This window comes from Takifugu flavidus, chromosome 3 (genome assembly GCF_003711565.1).
Source record: "Takifugu flavidus isolate HTHZ2018 chromosome 3, ASM371156v2, whole genome shotgun sequence".
Lineage (NCBI taxonomy): Eukaryota > Metazoa > Chordata > Actinopteri > Tetraodontiformes > Tetraodontidae > Takifugu > Takifugu flavidus.
The window spans coordinates 16867826-16889404 of NC_079522.1; the positions used below are offsets into that span (position 1 = coordinate 16867826).

General features: G+C 42.0%; 3 protein-coding genes across 7 annotated transcripts in view; 2 read left to right on the forward strand and 1 right to left on the reverse strand.

Annotated features, from left to right (window-relative positions):
* raph1b (Ras association (RalGDS/AF-6) and pleckstrin homology domains 1b) overlaps nucleotides 1-13595 on the forward strand; it is a 33733-nt gene extending 20138 nt beyond the window's left edge. For 2 of the 4 annotated variants that reach the window (XM_057026226.1, XM_057026227.1), the window contains 13 exons: nucleotides 361-803; nucleotides 1668-1739; nucleotides 2186-2260; nucleotides 4680-4757; nucleotides 6372-6531; nucleotides 6761-6882; nucleotides 7162-7227; nucleotides 7409-7552; nucleotides 8199-8309; nucleotides 8458-8556; nucleotides 8649-8769; nucleotides 8859-8995; nucleotides 9077-13595. In XM_057026226.1, the coding sequence (XP_056882206.1) occupies nucleotides 361-803; nucleotides 1668-1739; nucleotides 2186-2260; nucleotides 4680-4757; nucleotides 6372-6531; nucleotides 6761-6882; nucleotides 7162-7227; nucleotides 7409-7552; nucleotides 8199-8309; nucleotides 8458-8556; nucleotides 8649-8769; nucleotides 8859-8995; nucleotides 9077-11674 (4226 nt within the window). In that variant the 3' untranslated portion in view covers nucleotides 11675-13595. The remainder of the gene's footprint in view (nucleotides 1-360; nucleotides 804-1667; nucleotides 1740-2185; nucleotides 2261-4679; nucleotides 4758-6371; nucleotides 6532-6760; nucleotides 6883-7161; nucleotides 7228-7408; nucleotides 7553-8198; nucleotides 8310-8457; nucleotides 8557-8648; nucleotides 8770-8858; nucleotides 8996-9076) is intronic. The other 2 variants (XM_057026228.1, XM_057026230.1) reach the window with 2 other exon arrangements.
* Nucleotides 13596-13796: 201 nt separating this feature from the next.
* alg11 (ALG11 alpha-1,2-mannosyltransferase) lies at nucleotides 13797-16983 on the reverse strand. The gene is made up of 5 exons (XM_057026260.1): nucleotides 16849-16983; nucleotides 16092-16313; nucleotides 15598-15969; nucleotides 14943-15508; nucleotides 13797-14842 (listed from the first exon to the last, which is right to left on the reverse strand). Exons 1-5 carry the CDS (start codon nucleotides 16893-16895, stop codon nucleotides 14559-14561), a joined length of 1491 nt encoding a protein of 496 aa, XP_056882240.1. The 5' UTR covers nucleotides 16896-16983; the 3' UTR covers nucleotides 13797-14558.
* A 333-nt stretch (nucleotides 16984-17316) lies between these two features.
* cpb2 (carboxypeptidase B2 (plasma)) lies at nucleotides 17317-21234 on the forward strand. Of its 2 annotated transcripts, none has more exons than XM_057026263.1 (11): nucleotides 17317-17460; nucleotides 17713-17788; nucleotides 17875-17999; nucleotides 18084-18192; nucleotides 18553-18654; nucleotides 18796-18900; nucleotides 19108-19218; nucleotides 19296-19386; nucleotides 20295-20497; nucleotides 20597-20681; nucleotides 20745-21234. In XM_057026263.1, the coding sequence occupies exons 1-11, from the start codon at nucleotides 17384-17386 to the stop codon at nucleotides 20957-20959; spliced, it is 1299 nt and encodes a 432-aa protein (XP_056882243.1). In that variant the 5' UTR covers nucleotides 17317-17383; the 3' UTR covers nucleotides 20960-21234. The 2 variants fall into 2 exon arrangements, with proteins under 2 accessions (XP_056882243.1, XP_056882244.1); XM_057026264.1 differs by having other exon boundaries at nucleotides 17353-17460; nucleotides 17747-17788.
* Nucleotides 21235-21579: the final 345 nt, after the last annotated feature.

A 21579-nucleotide genomic window follows, 5' to 3' on the forward strand; every position in this document is an offset into this window, starting at 1 on the left:
TGTTGTAGAACATTCTGCTCTACTTTTATTCAGTATTTTTATTCATTTTGGTCATGCCATTCAACAGAGAGAATGGGCGTAATAGAATCCAATGGGAAATGTCTATTTTTTTGTTGTAGTGGTGAAACCAGTACTAATGTAAAAATATCTTCTGTAGAGTCTTATAAAGTGGGATAGTTAAGAGAGCAAGAAAGCCTAGTCTTTAACATACACCTGACCTAACAATAACCATTGGTGACTATTTGCAGCCAGATCCTTCTGTTTTAGCTGCGTGTTGAATGTAGCATAAAATTAAAGCCTAATCATCAAAAGCTCCAATATTTATTCTGCTGCAATTATTACCTTCATTCATTTGAACAGGAAGCACCAATAGCAGTACTCGCGCATCACCAGCCAACACGGTTCGAGGCACCAATAGTAGTGGTCATACCCGCCCCACGGCGTCTAACATCTCTCTGGCCGACATCACATCTCAGCTGGAGAAGGCCTCACTCAGCATGGACGAAGCGGCTCGACAGACCTCTTCCTCTTCCTCTTCCTCCACCACCTCCTCATCTTCTTCCTCCTCCACCGCTCAGCGGCGACCCTCGTCTGGGTCATCCAGCAGCAGACAGCACCGCAGGACAGGCTCAGTGGGAGCGGTCAGTGAGCATGAAGCGCCCTCGCAGAGGTCCAGTGTAAACTCAGCGTGCGCTTCGGCGTCCAGCATGGATTCACTGGATATCGATAAAGTCCCAACAGGAAGAGAGGTGCCGGGTCAGAGCAGCCCAAGCACACAGGGACAAAACCAGACAAGCACAGAGGTATGACGAAAAGTCTTTCCAACAACACACACACTCGGGCCACACAAGAGTAAGACAGCATTATGAGACAGCAATTGAGAAAGTGAGGCTTTGTTATGTCTTTCAGTCTGGCTCATGCATGTTTCAATTTACAGCATGTGTGTGTGTGTATTTATATACATATATACATATATATATATATATATATATACTGTATATATGCACACCTTAACTGCATGAATCATCAATACGCAAATGTCTGTCCATTGTGTATTGGTTGGTGTGAATGATCGCTTTGGAATCACCTGTGGTTGTGTTTTCTGTTTCTGGATGGATATGACCAAAATATGTCCAAATGTTTAAAATAAACGTCCGAAAACAAGAGCGTCTAAACGTAGTAAAATCACGCAAAGATTTACAATACATGTAAAGTTAAAATAGTGTTAATGTTATGTCTCCTTTGCATAATTGAGATTACTTTATCTGCTTTTGAGAAAATTCTTTGAAATTGAAGGGTGTTTGTGGTCACATTTACCCAGAAAAACACATCACATACTTTGATGCACAAGTTTATTGTGGATTTCATTTACCATATATTTACTCACTAACAAAAGTAAAGTTTACTTTAAATTGCATTTGAGACCAGATTAGTTTGTTTAAGAGGAATAAAGTCTTTTCCACCCTACTGGTTGAAAAATGTTTGTCAGAGAAAACGTGACAACCACATCAGTGGGGTAGTGTTTCACCAGCAAGAGCGTCGCATTAACACGATGTCTTGCATGTACCCTGGCCCTCCGCATGTGATAAACTCTGTCTGCAACCTTTTTCTATAAACGTGGTCTCTGTCCACACACCCTTGTCTTCACCTCCTGAACACCCCGTCAGCATGTCACACTACGGCGAACCAGACGACAGCTTGACTTTACCCCACGGGAGGGTGAAACCGATCAGGCTACTGTAAGTGCAAGTGTGTCAGATTGCATGTCACCATTTGACACGGTCGCATCTAAAGGCTGTGGGTTTAAGTTTTCAATGTTGGCAATATTTCTTTTTAAATATTTTTGCCAGTTAAATTCCACTAGATTTCTAAATAATTGTAAATGATGTGAACCAACATTGTAGCTTCAACTAGCAGCCTTTGGGTGTCATTATGGGGAGTGTAACTCAAGGTAGCTCTAGATGATAGTTGAGCCAGAAGGTATAAGAGGTTCAGTTGTGTTTATTCTGTTTCCATCACAATCATTGCTTCTTCACCCACAGCTGCAAATATTGACAACCGCAACTCCTGATCTGCCTCTTTTACATAATACGACACCTGCAAAAATCACCAGCAATCACTTGGCAGCGACTCTTCTACATTTTATTTCCTCCTCTGCTTTCTTTTTATTCTCTCTTCAACCAAGCACTCCTATCTGGACCGAGAAACCTCGCTCATTCTGAAAAGCATAGCTGGAAAGCCTACTCACCTCCTGACCAAGGTGACTTTCTCATACACTTATTTCCTATTTATTTTTCTATTGCATGTACACACTGCTTCTCTCTTCCGCTTTATGTGTGCAAGTGGGAAAATCCATGCTGCCGAAAACAGATGATAGGAGACTTGGAATTGAAAACAGTTCTCAGCTGGAGAATTGAAATAAAATAGTAAACAGTCAAAATAAGTTAAAAGAAAAACAAATGTTCAAATGGTGTCGGAAATTGTTCAACATTTACTATGGAGATATATATATGTATTGAAAATGCTCATAGGTTGTTTTTGCTTTTAGTGTCACATTGAATTTCAACTGGAACCAGGAAATTCGATTAAAGCATTTTTATGATAAAGTGAATCATTTGTTTCAGCTTCAAGACACATACCTAATATGTGACTTTTCTGGAACTGTTTTCTGCTCACAGTCTTTCTTAGTAAATGTCTGGTCCTGTATTTATTTATAAAGACCTCAGGTTGATAATCTAAAATCCATATGTATCTGAAAGGGAAACATAAAATAGCACATCAATTTTGAGCCCACTCTGAGTAAAATGATCAGAATTCCAATTGGATAAATGTAATTTTGTGTCCCTTGATTAAGCTAAATTTTACACTTGTGATGTCTCGTTTTACTTTGAATCCAGCATTGAACGATCAAGAGGATAAAACATTTAAAAATGTGTCATTTTCAAAAATTTATGGTCTTGACTGTGAATAAATGAGTATTTATCTGTTTGGTGATGTATTCCTTTTAGATTTTTCTCACACTGAACTGAAAAGAGATTAACACAAAAAAATGTTTATTTTAGTGATAGTGATTTTTCCCATCCTGCATACATTGAATTTTTATGTAATACAGCAGATTCTTAAAGGATAGAGAGCCTGATCAGTTAAATATATGTTGTGTGTGTATATGTGTGTACAGTATGTATTTTTTCCTTGGAATGGAAATGGGCTATAGTTGATATGGATTTAGAAACTTTGTCTTTGTGAATGCTGTTGTAAAGACATCAAAGAGAGAGGGCGCCAGGATTTCTTTTTTTTTTTGGTCCATGTGAGGCCAAAAGGTCCTTTGAAGTTGTAACAGCGGAAAATCTGATTAGAAATTAATGTCTTCTCAAAAATGTAGGTCACATGGAGAGGGCATACTGGGGTGGGAAGGGTGTACACAGGGTGTTTTATGGGGGTTACCCTGACAGTGTGAGTCAAACAGACTGGACTGCAATGTGCACAACTCACGTGACCTTTCCCCCGTCACTGTGTCACACACACTTGACTGACTAAAAGCCTGCCAGTATGTGTTGGCCAAACAGAGTGTTGGCTTTATTGCTTCGTTGTTCATGTGCCCTGAAGCTAGTCATGTGTAAGAGGTAGTCTGGGTCACAGAGAGGCGGGTTCTCAGGATAAGAGGCTTGGGGAACAGTTAAGTCCCCCTCACCCCCTTTTAGACGTAGGCAGATGTACAAACGGCTTCAAGTATTCTGAATTCTCTGTCACTGTCATTGTAGTTTATTTTGGACGTCTTGTCCCGGTTGTCTGGTTTGTCTTGGCAAAAGGTCTTGTAGCCAGTTTGGAAGCCTTTTGTGGAGGGATTATGCTCCATCGATTGGGCACGCTCACAAACCCCTGCATCTGATGTACGCTGAGAAGCTGGAAGAGAGTGATGGAGAGGAGGGGGCAGGAAGAAATGGTGGGAGGGTAAAAAGAAGGAGGGGCGTCCTCCCCACTGTCTCATTTGAGCTCCTTTAGTTAAGTTGTGCACATCTCGGGCACACATGTCACAAAGTCTCAGCCCATGTAGCTTTTTGGATATTAGTTGGGGTTCTTTTTTTTGTGGCATGATGCATTATAGCGACAACTGAGGACGAAAACCCTTTTTCAATTAGTTATGGAGGAAGCTGGAAAATATTTCTAATTTTTGCTTTTAGATATGTTCTTTGATCAGAAGACATAGAGGCTGCAGCCCCACGCCCTTCGGGGATCTTCTACTTTCGGTTCCTTTTTGCTGTGAGAGTAAGATCAAAGGAAGCAGTGCAGCTGCAACTCTATGAATCCAACATAGAACTGTAGATGGCAAAAGGAGCGCCATATTTGAGCAATGTCGCTATAGCTACATTTGATATCGCTGATCATTTGTCTGGGAGAAAACACACTTCCACTGTGTAAGGTGATCAAATAGTGCAGAATGGAGGTGATGGCATCTTGTTGGAGGGGGCAGGTAAGTGACACGGAACACAGGATTGGTTTCATACTTGATGCCAATGCGCCACCATGCCAGAAGCTTCGACATTTAAATGCTTTACGAGGCTGCTTACTTTAATGCCGTGTGTGCGACGCTTTTTCCAGAGACACAAGGCAAGACAATGCTTGTGATTGTCCTATTTTGTGAATGATGACTGGATCAACCATTCTGTGGTTTTGTCTAGGAGGAGCAAGCCGCCAAATTAAAGGCAGAAAGGATCCGGGTAGCCTTGGAGAAAATTAAGGAAGCGCAGGTCAAAAAGGTAGGACCTTTTTCTTTGTTCACTAACCATTCGGACTCCGTGAAATCCTCTTCTTACCCTTTTCAATTCTCCCGGCGTTTTCTTTGTGAACTTCATTCACAGCCAGGCAGCGAAGTGCCGAGAAAATAGGTCAATGCAGTGTTTGATTATATGGGCAACTGTCGGGGAGGGAGCATGCATTCAGATAGAGGCTCCGGTATGCTGGTACACTGCAAGACAATGCAGAAACATTCCATACAAAACATCTTATTTACATAAAAGTGTCCAATTGGCTTTTCTCCATTTTTTTCGGTATTGCCCTCCACAGATAGTGCTTTGAATGAACAGTCTATTTGAATGAGTAACACACTGGTTGCCTTTTATATGCAATGAAAAGATGAGACCTATTAGTGTTCCCACAGATAGTATAGACTTCAGTCTGCCCAGTGAATACCATATTATAAGGTGGAGAGTGCTGATACAGCTGGCACATGCAGAAAGCGGATACAGCAGAATGTTATGGTGTGGTTATCAACAGGCAGCTATGACTCACAAATTACTACACTTCTTGATGATGGGGCCAGTTCCACCTATGATGGCAAACGTTTCTGGAAAATGACTTTTTGTAGCTGTGGGATTTTGTTCGGTTTGATTTAACTTTGTTATTTCTAACCAGATTAAAGGTCTGAGGGGGGTCTTTCCCATGAGGAATGTAGGTCAGACGTCCCATATTTGTGCCGGTCCATCCCAGCACGCACATTGGCTCACATTTTTGCTCAAACTACTGAACCCACAGTCTGATTGGATGTCCAATGGGAGCACAAACATGAGGTCAAGGAAAAGGGGGCTTTACTTGGTTTCACACCAGGACTAGTCTTACTGGGGCTGGATTTGGCACGTGTGCATTTGTCTCATCCAGCTTAAACTAAGCTTGCTTATTATTGGGAACTTTAAATTGCTTACAAATGCAAAACCCTGGCCAGATCATTGGATTTTAGTTTACTGTCTGTTTATCTGTCCCTATGACAGTCTAAGTATTTCAAAGTTTTGAAAATGGAATGTTGGTTTAGCGTTCATACAGATAGATCTGTTTAAATCTGTGTCCATAAAATCAACAATTTCTAGGTACCAGTTTAAATTATTTTTATGGAGGTTCGCTTGCGTATTTTTCATTGTAGTTAAGGCTAAACATATCTTAATCTTATGGGACAGGATAGTTCTAACCTTAAAAATTCTGCTTGCCCATAAAATCATTTGAGAAATATGGATATTGCTAGAAAATCTCTTGGAAAGAATTTATTTCTACATGAAACCATGATTATGAATATCTGGAAAGTGCCACCTTTTTATCCCTGTAGGATTCCTTTAATTTGGATGCAACAGTTACCGTAAAGAGTCGGCCAACTCTAACTAGGAGACTTAAGTTTGAAAATAAGGGAAAGGTCCGTTCAAGCTTCTTTGCAACAGTTATTTGTTTTGACGGAGATGGAGGATTATTGGGAGTGATTAAGCTCAGAGAAAACTATGAAGAGGTTTGCTTCATGTCATAGTGGTTGACTTTTATGGGTTCAAATGAAATATGAAACTCCTGAAATCCTCCCTTTTATAAAAAGTTGTTGTCTCATCCTTTCTCAGCTTGTGATTAGAGTTCACATGTCAGATGAGAGCTCCAAGACCATGATGGTGGACGAGCGGCAGACAGTTAGGCAAGTGCTGGACAGTCTTCTGGATAAGTCCCACTGTGGCTACAGCCCTGACTGGTCTTTGGTAGAAACCATCACCGAGCTACAGATGGGTAAGTTAGCTGCTTATTCCAGCCATACCTAAGTCAAATAAACACAGTTTTATGGTTGTTGTACGCAACACCAGTCACATGTTTGTGTTGGGAGCATTTATCAAAACACTGAAGTTTTACTGAAGTTTCTGCCCCATCCAAATTCCTGGCGAGACAATATTGAAGGACACATTTCCAGAAACATGTATATCTAATATCTACATGTTTTTCCTGGTTTTCATTGTCTCAGAACGTATTTTTGAGGATCATGAGAACCTAGTGGAGAACTTACTCAACTGGACCCGAGACAGCCACAACAAGCTCATGTTCACTGAGCGCATTGAAAAATATGCTCTTTTCAAGAACCCTCAGGTGACCACCTATTAAACTTGGGCTAGTGCACGTGACAATGGAGCGTATAAATGCAGGAAGCATATGCTGTATACAGAAACCCATTGTTTATGCATACTGATGGCTGTACAGCTCGGAGAGCACAGCAGTGTGTTTGTGTAGGAGGGATGGAAGTAGGTCAAAGCTTTAAAGCCAGTAAAGGTGAATAATTTATTTAACATAAGACAAACCGCTGACTGTACACTCCCCCATTCCCTCCCTCCCTGCCTTCTATTTACTGGTTCTGTCAATCATCTCTAGAACTATTTGTTGGGGCGGAAGGAGACGTCTGAAATGGCTGACAGGAATAAAGAGGCTTTATTAGAGGTGAGGTGTAAATTTTCTCATCCTGATTACACTCCTGCATTGTGATTTTAAATTTCAATTTATGATCTTTTATTTGTCAAGAACAGTAAAGGAAATATACTTTTATTTCCCCATGTTTCTGATTGTTTTCCCTTAGAGTTACACAGCATCATTCAATTTTGCGTGTGTATCTTGTGCCCAGGAGTGTTTCTGTGGTGGATCAGTTTCTGTGCCAGAGATCGAAGGAATTCTTTGGCTGAAGGAGGATGGAAAAAAGTCATGGAAGAAGCGCTACTTCCTTCTCAGGGCCTCAGGAATCTACTATGTCCCCAAAGGCAAAGCCAAGGTAAGTGAGCTGACAGAACAAAATGAAGATGCAGAAAATGCGGCTGAGCGTTTCAATAACTGGATCTACACAGATTACTCTGGGTATTTCCTGTTTGAACATGTTGTGCAAAGCACATGGTTTTATTTAACCAGGGATTTGTTGTGCATATGTGCTCTATTTCAGCCCCATCATCTTCCACATTAATATTCAGTCTTTTATGACATTCATATGGATGACTTTTCACTTTGATTTTAACGCCAAGGGTTTGGTTGTTTTTTGTTTGGGGTTATTTTGTCAGCGCGAATACAATACAATCAATTAAATTCAATGTTAAGTAGCTGGTTTACTTTTGTGCCTTATTTAATCCTGAAGTCTTTTGCAAGCTAAAAGTAGGTTAAGTTCCACATTACAGTGCTAGTTCAAGCATAGCATCGAGCACCTTACAATTAATTTAGAAGCATATAAAACACATGCACTCAATGAGCCACATTATCATCATTTTTTAAAGCACATTTAGAATGACGGCACTCAGGCACAAAAGACGTACTCCAAATATTATGTTTAGAACATAAATAGATAACAAAGATTTGCATGTAGTGAGTAAAAATGTGAATCTCCAGAAATGTCTTAATTCCTTATTCTGGTATTGGTATTGTGTGTGCAGGCATCCAGAGACCTGGTGTGCTTCCTGCAATTGGACCATGTTAACGTGTACTACGGCCAAGACTACCGCAGCAAATACAAGGCCCCCACAGACTACTGCCTGGCCCTCAAGGTGCAGTTTCTTTCCTGCCATATCCTGTTTTCAGGAGCATTTAAAGACTGAAAGGCTGCAGCTATTTTAGGAATGTGGCACATTTATTGAGCGTCATCGTTGTCTGCGGTTATCATAAATAAAATTAATTAAATTTTCTTTTTCGCAGCATCCTCAAATCCAGAAGAAGTCGCAGTATATCAAGTATTTGTGCTGTGATGATGTCAGAACTTTGCATCAATGGGTGAATGGAATACGTATTGCCAAGGTGTGTTACTTTCTGTTCTGTCTTAAAAAGGCCAAAAATATTTTTATTTATGCATATCAACATATGTGTATCTTTCTTATTTTATTCGGAAGTATGGAAAACAACTGTATGGGAACTATCATGAGGCTATGAAGAGAACAGAGGCAGCATATGATTGGTCCTCTCTCTCTACCTCAAGCATCAGATCAGGCTCCAGTTCTGTCAGCATACCCGGTAAATATAACATAACAAACATTTCCCCATCTTTTTACAGTGCAAACAATTCTTAATATTTGGCTTTCTGTCACGTGTGTGCACACCAGAGTCTCAGTCTAACCATTCGGGGCATTCAGACAGTGGGGTGGACACGACTTCCTCTCAAGGCCGGTCCCAGAGCGTGGTGAGCTCCATTTTTTCTGAAGCTTGGAAGAGGGGTACGCAGATTGAGGAAAACACTAAGGTATGGCTTTCTGGCAGAGCTGAAACCTTTTAAATTAGCAGATCATTTGAAGACTAAGATGTGCTCCTGTTTGTCTACCAGATGAGAATGGACACAGCGAAAGGGGGCACGCTGCCACATCACAGTCACAGGCATCACAGTCAGCATTCAGTCGATTATCCAGCTTCGACACCCCCTCCCCAGCAACAGCCCCCACCACAGCCTCAGTCCCAGCCTGTCCAAAAGCACCCGCCCCAGCCTCAGCCTCAGACCCACCAGCAGCACTCACCACAGACTCAGATCATCCAGCAGCACCCATCACAGCCTCCACCCCAGTTACAGCACCATCACCCACCTCAGCCAGTGCAGCCCCCAACACCCCCCCAGCCAGAACAATATCCGACGCCTCTTCATCTGGAAACCATTCAAGCTGCACCCTCTAACTACCTACTGCAACAGCAACAGATGACCAACAGTATCTACAACCACGTTCCCCTACAGCAGCCACAGACGAGTCCGCCACCGCCACCGCCTCCGCCACCGCCTCCGCCTCCTCCCCCACCCGCAGTTCAAACGGTGTCGCACCACTCACTTGCTCCCACCATGTACAAATACAGCACCATCACCAGACTGCAGAACCAGAAAGCTAGTCACCACAAGCCCAATCACGTTCTCACAAAGCCTCAGCCAGTGCAGCCGCCAGCGCCAACGCCACCTGCAGCACAGGTCAAACCCAACGTCAACCATATTGCAGCAAGGACTAACGTCCCCCCTCCTCCACCTCCGCCACCTCCCCCATCCATGCCAACCCCTGGATCTGCCATGGCTGTGTTGAGGCTTGGGCCTCCTAGCCCAGCCGCCCCTCCTGCCTTCATCCCTCCACCACCAACATCTGCACATGCTGCGCAGATGAACGGGGGATCGTTTCCACCCCCACCTCCTCCCCCTCCCCCTCCTCCTGCACCCGTGCCCTTAAGCCAGTCTGTTTACTGTGGTGGACTTAAGCAGGCCCTAAAGGAAAGGTTTCCCAGCCCTCCACGAGATCTCCTTTCTCTAAATGGAGGATTTGAAGAGTCCCCGCCACCTGCCCCAACCCCTCCCCCACCACCTCCTCCACCACCGCCACCACCACCACCTCCTCCTCCTCCACAACAGCAGCAATTCCAGATTCCATCTCAATTTCCCCCACCACCAGCACCTGCTAAAATGTTCACATCAGGTTTTGGACCTCATACGACGCCAAAACCTGTGTCCCCTGTCTCACCGTTTCCTCCTGCTCCACCTCCTGCTACACTTGGTGGCCTAACCCCACCGCCTCCACCACCCCCACCTCCACCTGCTCCCCTGAAGAAACAGTTCAGCCTCCAAGCTGGTCATACATCCATTCAGCCGCCACCAACGCTGCCTAAGCAGCACAGCCTTTCAAAGCAGATGACCTCCACAGGAGGTCCTCAGACCATGTCTTTGGTGAAGCAGCTAGCGAGCCAGTTTCCAGGTGCTCCACCCCAGGTAAATCAAACAGAGATCCCCAAAGCTCCACTTTCTCCACCTGCAGTAAAAACCAAACCAAAATGGCAGCCTGGTGGAGTCCAGCAGCTGCAGTCTCCAGAATTCCCACCACCTCCTACCGATAGCAATGCTGCTTTTGTAGCGGCAGCACCACCACCACCACCTCCTCCTCCTCCGCCCCCTCCACCTGCACCTGTCACAGGTCCTGCCCCACCTCCTCCTCCGCCCCCTCCACCTGCACCTGTCACAGGTCCTACCCCACCTCCTCCTCCGCTTCCTCCTGGAAACCTTGGTTCGCCCACAAAAAGGCCACCCTCCAGTTCTTTAAATATAGGCGGTAAAAAGGCCCCGCCCACCCCACAGAGAAATTCCAGTGTCAAGTCCAACTCCTCTGGCTTTTATGAAGAATCAAGGAAAAACCTGCTCAGCAAATTTGCACCACAGAACGCTGCTTCTTCTGCACCGTGTGTCTCTCCATCTTCCAAAGATCCCGCAAACGGACCCCCCGCACCACCAAAACCAGGCAAACTGAATCTGGCCAACCTGCCCATGGCACTGCAGGCCAAAGTAAGCCAGGCAAAGAAATCCAGTGGCGAGTTTCCCTCACCACCACCTGAATGTGCCTACTTCCCCCCTCCTCCTCCAGCATCTGAGCTCTTTCCCCCTCCTCCTCCACCTCCTGGGGGTGAAGCTCACTGCGGAGGAGCACCTAAGGTAGCTGTCGTGAACCCCCAGCCCCAGGCTCCCCCTCCACCGCCACCTGTCTCCCTTGTCAGCAACTTATCTTGGGGTAAGAGCTCCTTGAAAAAGACCACGCTAGTTCAGCGTAGCAACAACACCCCAGAGCCCCCTCCCCTTTCCTCACCTCCTGCCACCTCTCCCAAAGGCAGCTCGGGCCAACCCAATTTCCTTGAGGATCTTAACCGGACACTAAAACGGAAGTCAGTAGGCCGCCAGGGTTCTCTTAACTCTTCAGCGCTCGCAGGAAAGTTGGATCCTGCAGGGACTATGGACGACATGGCGCTGCCTCCGCCGCCGCCGGAGCTGCTCTTGGATAATGGAAAGCAAAGCAATGGTGGAAATGGGGGTTACATGTCTGGTAACATCTCCGGCTATGCAACACTACGGCGTGGACCGCCACCTGCACCGCCTAAAAGGGGGGATGCCACCAAACTTACTGGAGAGTGTTGAACTGAGATATCAGGACTTAAAAATAGACAATGAAAGAATTTATGACGGCCAACATGGAAGAAAATCCTAATATCCCCTTCCTTAGGATCACAGTGATGATTGTGTATATATTTAATGCAAACCAGACCATATTCAATTAATGCTTATTATTACATTTTTGATCATGCTAGGCCTTTTCGATTCGTATGGTTTACAATAGCAGGGCGATTGAGACTGGAGCAGGAAAGTTTGGCATTCTAGAAATGAATATTTTGTTTACGATTGCCTAAACTCTCTGGTAAACATTGTATTTCCTGGTATGGTAAACCTCACTCACCTGGTACACCAAGCAGATTTACCTTGATGTTAAAAGAAACTGTGCAAATAATCTTGGATCCGTGTTCAAGCCAAATCATCTGTCTGCTTCTTCGCCATGAGTTTGCACTGAAATATGCACACATCAGGATCTCTCTGCTTTGGTACTGCATGGACTCCATGTAATAATGAGCTGTAAAACATAAAGCTGTTCTCGTGAGTGTGCATGAGCAAGACTGAGAATCTGCATACATCCATGCATGTATGTATGATTGGACTGCAGTGGTGGTAGGTTAGGCTTTTGTGGGGCAGGTTGCTTTTATACAAAAAATATTTAATAACTGAGGAAAAGAAGGATTTGTTTTTGAGTATATGTTTTTCTTTTAAAATGGGATCAAAGTCTTCGGGGAACAACCTTCCGAGTACAGCGGTCCGCAGACCAAAAGGTGCGTTTTAAAACTAGGGATGCACCAATCAAGCTACCGTAGCTTTCAACAAAACATCGGAAATCGCTGTTGGAAACCTTTGGAGCAGAACATGGCTTTTGAAAGCCAAGTGTAATAAATATATCATCCTTTAAATATCCCTTATCTAGAAAGATGCTTCAGCATCAATACTGAAGAGGTGCATCCCTAGAAATTCTCTCACAAATGTGTCATTTTAAACATTTCTAGACTGTTTTGCCACTACAAGGAAGCCTTATTCACAAGATATTGCACAGTGGTCAAAGCTGAAAGATTTTTTTTCCTCCCCCAAAGGATTGTTAAAATCTGGTCAGTACAACTGGAATAAATGTTAAGGTTTTTAAAAACTTATTTAATAATGTAGATGAAAAAGAAGCAGCAGGGCTAGTGATGGTGCGTCATCGTGGACTGTGTGACTTCCCTGTGTGTCGCCATGATTTCTGGACCTTCAGTTTGTGTGTACAGTTACAGTTGCTGCTCCGTTACCACTTCTTAAATATCAATAATAGGGAAGTAGAATGTAGTTTGGATTCATATCATGTGAAGTGTAATCATTCCCACCAGGTGATCCAGTTAAAATGTGTCTAGTGTACTGAGCATTGAGTCATGTAGTCAGTAACAGAAATCATGTGGCTGGCAATTGGACTGAATGTTGCTTTTAAGTTTTCTTTTTGTGGTGCCATTACAGCTTCAGCCCTTGGTGCACAGGGACCGTCTGGATTCTGTATCTACTGAGCAGATCATGAAGGATTAACATTTTTTAGCAGCAATGCCTTAATTTTTAAGGTGCTCGCGCTCCCTCAAGTACTTGGTCTCAATGCGTCCTTGTGTGCCATCAGGACATCTCTGGTTTTAATTTGGCTCTTGTGTGGAAACCTCACTGCACGTTTGAGGGGACCTTTATTTCTATCTGCATTTGTTAAGCTTGTCATAAAGAAGTTTGTTTTTTTAATTTCCACACATATATCTTGTTCAGTTTGATTTTCATCTGACAGCATTCATCCTACTGAATATCCTAACTATGGATGTTAATTACAGTACAGTATGTAACTTATTGATGTACTGATATGAACATGTGGGGCCAAGTGAAATCAAGAAAATGGAGACTAAATGTGTTTTCTGGCATTTAAGCTGAAAATTACAATATAAATGTCAAAATCGGTCTCCTCCGTGTCAGAGTCCCAATTTGTTGAAGTCGTTTGCATCATTTTGTACCAGGTAACTCAGCATTTAAGATTTTTGCTGAGAAGCCCTGAGAGCGAAGATGCTAAATAATTTTGCTTGTGATCGTAGTGAACCCCCTGCTGGCCAAGTCCTATATTGCTCGTCTGGATAAAAAAAATCTGACCAACAACAAAGGAAAATTGTCTCAACATTACTCCATTTAAATAAAAAACACGTTTTGTTGTATTACAATTTACACACAAAGTATATACATATGTGCCAAACTGTCAATAACCTGAACATATCATATTCAATATATCCTGGAAATTTCACTTGTTAGACCCATACTAATCAAATGGTTTCATAAACAGGTGATTAGAGGTAAAATGAGGGGGAAAAGCTCACCATCCTTATATAATGACATTTGAAGCAAAATTGAGAGACCGGGTTGAAAAGGAAAATCAGAAAATACAAATCTAATGAATTACAAGCTCCTAAACTTAAAGTGAATTATTTTTTAATCGCTTAATCGACCTCAGAAATGTATATCTGTACCTCACAACAACAGATTGGTGTTTAAGTCCACCAAAAGATGATTCTTTTTTCTCTTTTTTTTTTTTACGTTCATCAACAATATCAAAAATACTTAACATTTTGACATGAAGAGAATTCTTGCTGTGGCTAAAGATAAATGCGCTTTTTTCAGCCTCTTCAGTAATGTGGAGACCAAGTGAACCGTGTATTTTAAATAACCTGGAACAGGAATGTGTCCAGTTAAGCTGAGCTTTTTACGGTAGAAAAAAAAAATCACAGCTCAGACTTGGAATGAGACTATCCTAAATGCAACTAATTTCTAAAACTTCTAACAGCATCATTGAAATTCTCTTACAAGTGTATTTGTTTTTATCCCATCTTACCAGTAAAGAGTTAAATACCCACAACCAACCACAGAATCAGTCCACTCATCGTTCAAGTGTTCCCATCAGAGGCTCCATAGCAGCAAGAAAGCAGATTTCAAACTCCTGATCTGAGAAGCGAGCGACGGACTGGCGGGCATTGCGTCGGATCTGCAACCGACTGGCAGGGGGCAGAGCCAGGATCTGGTCTATTGCTTCAGCATAACTGTCTTCGTCATCGGCCAGAAAGCCCGTCTGCCCTCCCTCAAAGGGCACCACAATGTCCAGCTTGGGACCGCCGGATTTGTGCGCCAGGATGACCTTTCCTGCTGCCATACATTCCACGATGCCTAAGTGAAAGGGAAGAGCAAAGCAGGGGAAAAAATCCAGAGTGAATATTGTGAGGAAAACACATTACAAGAAAATTCATCAAGAATTCTTTTTAAATACCTATTCCAAAGTGTTCATTCCACATGGTGTGCAATCCAATAGTACTTTCTGCAAGCTCGCGCTTCAATTCCTCAAATGGTATGTTCAGTTTAAACTCCACTCTGTCGCCCACTCCCAGTTCCTGGCACAGGCCCCTCAACATCAGCACTCGGTCCTCATCTTGCTGGTTCCTGCATCCACCTATCAGTACGAGCTTGAGTGACTCTCTGCCCCCAGGACCCTCCCTCCTCCGGTCCAACACCTTCTTGAAAGCTCTGATCTGCAGCCGGTGATCCTTCTCTGGGCGGAACTGCCCGACAGAAACAATGGAGTGGCACTTCTTATCGACTTCCTCCTCCAGCGGCAAGTCCAAGAAGGCACTCACGTCGCACGGAGGGTAGACCACGCTGGTGCGATTCGGTGCACGCCACAGTGACAGGATGTGATCCAGGGTCCATGAGGAGTTGACCATGATAAGATCGCTGCAAGAACCGGCCATGCCATAGAGCAGAGCAAACAGGCAGTAGTAGACCACCTTGAAGGCACTCAGGAAAAGACTGTTGGAGACGTAGTCTGGGTTGTTAAACCTAGAAGGTTAGCAGTACAGCTTTAGTACCTAGGAAAAGGTGGAAATGTTCATATAGATCTCAATACTGTATGTGTATGTGAAAATTACCTGGGATTCCTCTCTCTCACTACAGACAACATATCTGTGCTGATGGTGGGATAGTGAACATAACTACCCACGCTGCAGCCTCCAAAGTAGCGGAACAGCGGCAGAGTGAAGGCATAGCCCATCGAGTCGATATACAGGTCAGGAACGAACTCTGTCAGCGCCTCCCACCCGAGGAAGATGGACCCGATGCTCTGTCCCAGCAGAGTGAAGTGAGGGAACAAGTTGGGCTCCACAAGCATACGATGCCTCAGAAAGACAAACTGAGGAGGGCGAGGGAGCACAATGTTGAAACGACGCCGTGCACCTTCCAAGATCTGCTGGCCAGTCACACCCAGGTCTCCTGTGTACACCACAATGTTGATGTCTGTGTACCTGTACAGATAAGAGGATATGATTGGGTCATAGTTAGGAGCAGGTGGCACTTTGATGACGGACTTATTTCAAACACTAATCATGTCTTATTTGTTTTTTCCCCCAAGTTAAATTAAAATTACCTGTTCTGCAAAGCCCTGATGGCACACCATAGAACTCTCTCCCCGCCACCACCAGCATTACAATACGGGTGTAAGAAAGCCACCGTGGGGCGGCCATCCCTGGCCCGTCGAGCATTCCTGCTGCTCTGCAGCCAATAACGAACTGCAAGCACCAGCAGGACCAGGACTGTGAGCAACAGTGCACACAAAATCACCAGGGGTAGCAACAATTTCCATAGCAACCTATGGACAGATGTGACAAATGTCAAGGCAAAATCCACGTTTCTTTTACATTAAAGTTATTGAAAGTCCAGATTTTAAAAAGGAGGAAATGTACAACATGAAAGAAAGTCGTAAGAAATAGACTTGAGGACCATTATGTGGATTTACTGTTGAAGGAAATTTTTTGTGAAACAATAATTTGTCCCCAGTCGAAACTTTTCCGGGTATTAATTTTAAAGGCATTAATGAATAGCACAACATATATGTTGTCAGATTCACAACAGCATACTAAGTCATGTAAAATTACTGTAAAATAAAATAAAAACACAAGATACTTTTTAAAATTTATTACCATAAACTAAGAATACGTAACGTAAAAATCGCGATATATAGTATCACGATACATGGTTATTTTAGATATCAACGTTACTATGAGGAACAAGCTAATTTCATTAAATCAGCTAATACGAGCCGACTAGATACTACATTTAAGCGACACACACTTAAAATTAAGCTATTTTAACGTTTCTGTAATTGAAATAGTTGACAATTTTACCTTGTTAATTCACACAAACACAAGACCAGCTGATCGTGGCCCGACATCTTGCCAAATGATAGAAACACATCAACTTCCGCCGTGTTACAGGTGTTGCTCCTGATAATATGGCGCCACCTGTTGGTGAGGATGTATTACAGCATACACCGACTTCAACAATAAACGATGTTTCAAGTGTTTCAGCTGTAGTTTTGGCAGCAAAAACAAGTGTGAAATAAGAATATACCACTAATTGAAATTACCTACATTAAATCAAATAAAGCTGAACATTGCTTTCCACTAAAGAACTGCCATCAGTCATATACCTAAGAAAAGGTTAAAAGTAACTTTAAATAAAATAAAATACAAACTTACTGGTCCATTCTAATGCCAAGAATAAACTTATGAGCTTCTTCTCCACTGTGATAGCTGACCTATGCTCGCATCCTTCAGGAAAGTAATGTTTAACTTCTAAATAAACACTCTCCAAATCAATAATGTCTCCCTATTGACATGCTTTTGAAAAAGTTCTTTTAAATGCTTTGATTCCGAAACCATGAAGACGCTTTTCGTTCTTTGTTTTGTTGTTTATTTCAACAAACTTCTCAGGACAGGGGAGTGTTCAGAAAACAGGTACGTTACATTGGGGACTTTATTAAAGGATTCTCTTCAAATGGAATAAAATATAGACACACATTTCTACTTCAAAGTATTATGAAGTTGAAAGTATTGATTTTTAAACACAGATAAAATAAGGATGGGGGTGGAAATACTATGGTAAACCTCAGTCAGCCATAGATAGATAAATTTAGAGATTGTTATGTGAATTATAATCACATCCTAGAGATGTTAAATGAGTTATATTTTTTTGTTCTGTCTGATTAGTGACCAAGTTCTATCAATAACACCCAAAACACAGGAACACGTAGACATCCTAAAGAATGTGTCCACACAGTACGAGGTAGAAACTTTTTTTTTCTTTTTCTGTAACCGCCTCCGCCCCTCCAATTCTTTCTTCTAATTAGGTTTTATGTCTTTTGTGATCAGACCTCCTTATGGCAGCCCGACTCCCCTCAGTACATCCAGGAGGAGATGGAGGTCCATCTATATGTCCCTGCACGCACCCTAAAGACCGTCAAGGATCTGCTGAACAAACATACCATAACTCATGAGTACATTGTCTAAAAAGTCTAGCATCATGTTTTTATATAGTTTTTATAAAGATTATGTCAGTTCCGTGTACATGTGTGTTTTAGGGTTCTACTGGCCAATGCCAAGGAGCTGATTGAAATGCAGACCAAGAATGAGACAACAGATCCAAGGAGCAGTGCATCTTACTATGAAAAATATCACAGTTTGAACGACGTACGATTTTTGTAATATCATTTTCCATCATGACTTTCGGAAATCTGGAAAAGATGTTAAATCATTTTTAACCCCCCCATATTTTTCATGTATTTTGCGAACTATGCATTTGCACATTGCCAGATGCCAGGTGCAAACAGCGATCTTTTACAAATATAAATCATGCACTCTCTTGGTGACCATGTAATATTCACAATTTCCATTAATTATGGTGAAACTGGAACAATAGTGGTGGATCCTCAGAGGTGATGAATCTCAAGAATCATAAAAAGGAAGCATAATCTAATATCAAAGAATTAGGCTGGAATTTAATTTAATTACAGTTTTGTTCATTTTTTTCCCACCTCCCTCTATACTTAGATCTATTTCTGGATAAACCAAACCCAGCAGGACAATCCAAATATAGTTAAAGTCATTCTCATTGGCTCCTCAAGTGAAAAGCGACCACTCTACGTTTTAAAGGTATTCAGCCTCAATAATGAAATGATACAAATGTTCCCAGTTTTGGGTGTTTTAGGTGATTGAGGGATTGTGTCTACATATAGTATGAAGTCTATTGTTGTGCCAACTGTTTTGTTTTGTTGTTTAATCTCTCTTTGTCAGCTCTCTCGAAATAAAGGGCCAGAGAAAAAAGCAATGTGGATTGACTGTGGAATCCATGCAAGGGAATGGATCTCACCTGCCTTTTGCCTGTGGTTTGTACGTCATGTGAGTACGTTAACATTGCTCACAAACTGACCCTGCTTTAGTAATAGATGGAATTCATTAAAGACCAGACAGACAGATATCAGCAGTGAATGACTGCAATGATATTGAAGTAAGAGTTTTAGCAACACTTCAGCATCTCCAGCTGCTTTTTTACTATAGATTTGTTTTAATAGTGTTCTTTCATTGAAATTTTTGTTCCACCCACAGTCTTTGTCCTTTTATGGCCAAAACCAAGACATCACTCACATCCTGGATAACTTGGACGTCTACATCCTGCCTGTTATGAACCCTGATGGATATGAATACACATGGACTACAGTAATAAATGCACAAAACACAAGTAGTATTTAGACTGTGTTCACAGATATTTGTGTTTAACATTTCTTTTGCCTCAGAATAGAATGTGGAGGAAGAATCGTTCAGTTAGCAAAAGCGACAACTGTATCGGAGCCGACCTCAACAGAAACTTTGATGCTAACTGGTGCAGTGAGTCTTGCAATCACAACACTCCTTATCAAATAAAACTTTATGTACTGCTGACATGTTAAATGTAATTGTATCAAATGTACCTATTCCTCGTAAAGAACCTTATTCTATGCTATCTCCACATGTATAGGAGCTGAGCTTTAAACAAAATGCTAGATCTCTTTTTTAGTATTACATTCGTAAAGCAAGCCAAGCAGCTTGTTCTCCTCCGTATTGTGGCTTAGAGCCAAAACTAATGCCACAATTATTTGGAATCGTTTAATAAGTTTGTCTGACAACCATATTTTGCTCATCTTGTATTTGACGGTTAGACTCACTGAAAGGATCTCTGACTGAGGCAGCAGACGATTAGCAAATCAGGGCACTATGAGTGAGATCTGAATTGCCTTCCTTTAATGGAGGTTCTTCAACTTAAAAATAACTGTTCAATTTAACCAGTATCAGTATTATTGTGTATATATAGTAGTAGTAGTAAAAGGTTACACGTTGTAGCTCACTTTATGGCCTCAAGGCGGGGCATTGATCATCAGCATATGCTGAACATGGCCCCATTTCCCAATGATTCCCAAAGAATAACTCAAAAATATTCCTGGGTCCAGATGGTAACCTGCAACATCACCTAAAGGTAATCATCTGTTTCCTAAAATCTGTAAAATCCAAATTTGCATTATGCTAGCAATCAGATAAATCCCGCCGATCACATAACCTCCTTGGCGAAGGTAATAATGTGAAAGGAAAGCTTGATCACCAGGGTTGTTTAACATTCAGCGATAGGACCTGAGCTACAACTTAACCTCTCTAGAATATCTTTCTATCCACCTTTCATATATTTAGTCATGCATATTGCAGGTAAAACTCATACATTTAAAGATGTGCAGTATATATAAAATAGATCCATTTTTTCCAAGCGGAGGGAGCCTCTGATGACCCTTGCAGTGAGATCTACTGTGGTGCCTTCCCTGAATCGGAGCCAGAGTCTCAGAGTGTTGCTCACTTCTTGCGTTCCCACAAGGACTCAGTGAAGCTTTACTTCTCAATCCACTCCTACTCTCAGATGTTACTCTTCCCTTATTCCTGCACTTTAGATGAAGCAGAAAACCACAATGAATTGGTGAGTGTTTCACCACCAGAGCCATTACAGACATTAGTCTTTCTGTTTTCCAAAGTGCTTTTGTTGTAAGCATTTATGGATGGATGCACATTTTCAAAGCTCGACATGGCACAAGAAGCTGCCCAGAAAATAAGAAGATACTACAGAAACACATACAAATATGGTTCTGGAGGAAAGACAATATGTAAGTATGAAAATACTTCATTTGAGTATATTCATGATAAATAAGTATTGTTTTGTTCTTCAGACTTGGCTCCTGGTGGATCTGATGACTGGGCCTATAACCTTGGCATCAAATACTCCTTCACATTTGAGCTCCAGGACCGTGGGCGTTATGGCTTTCTCCTCCCACCATCTCACATTACGCAGGCTTGTAATGAAGCTCTGACAGCTCTGAAGACCATTGCTCGCAGGGTCATAGAGAAAATGGAAGCTTCAACTAGCAGCCCTCCAACTGTCTAGGTTACACATGTCACTGTGCCAATGAGGTCACTACCTTGCAATTAAAGTGACGTGTTTGAAAAATAATTTGCTGTGCAAATACGGAATGCCAGAATAGACTACAGGACATTGCGTGGATAAATTAACGCAATCCTTCTTATGGAGAGAAACAAGCTCATATCCATTTGTTCACATTGTGTCATGTTTATAGTGCGGTCTTAATATTTGTTACTTAAGCAATACAAATCACTTTATAATGTCAAAGGAATGAACTGTAAATTAAAAAATAGTAGTGATGCATTGTCAGGGATTTTGAAAACAGTGAAATGCTCATAACTGGGACATCTTGTGAGATGGCAACACAAAATTTACTCAGTGAAATTAGACGCTTTTATAGTTTATTGATGTGAGACATCACACATGCAATTAGTTAAAATGAGTTCAACTAATATGATACCCTGGATGAAAATAACACATTTAATTGTCACTGTTGTTGTGGCTGTCAAAATTGTAATTGTATCTTATTTGTACATGAACATTGAACTTCATTAAGAAATGCAATTTCCTACTGAAAAAAAACGATTTTTTTTTATTTATTTATATAAACGCATCAAAACGTCGAATAATGTTACTTTTCGCCT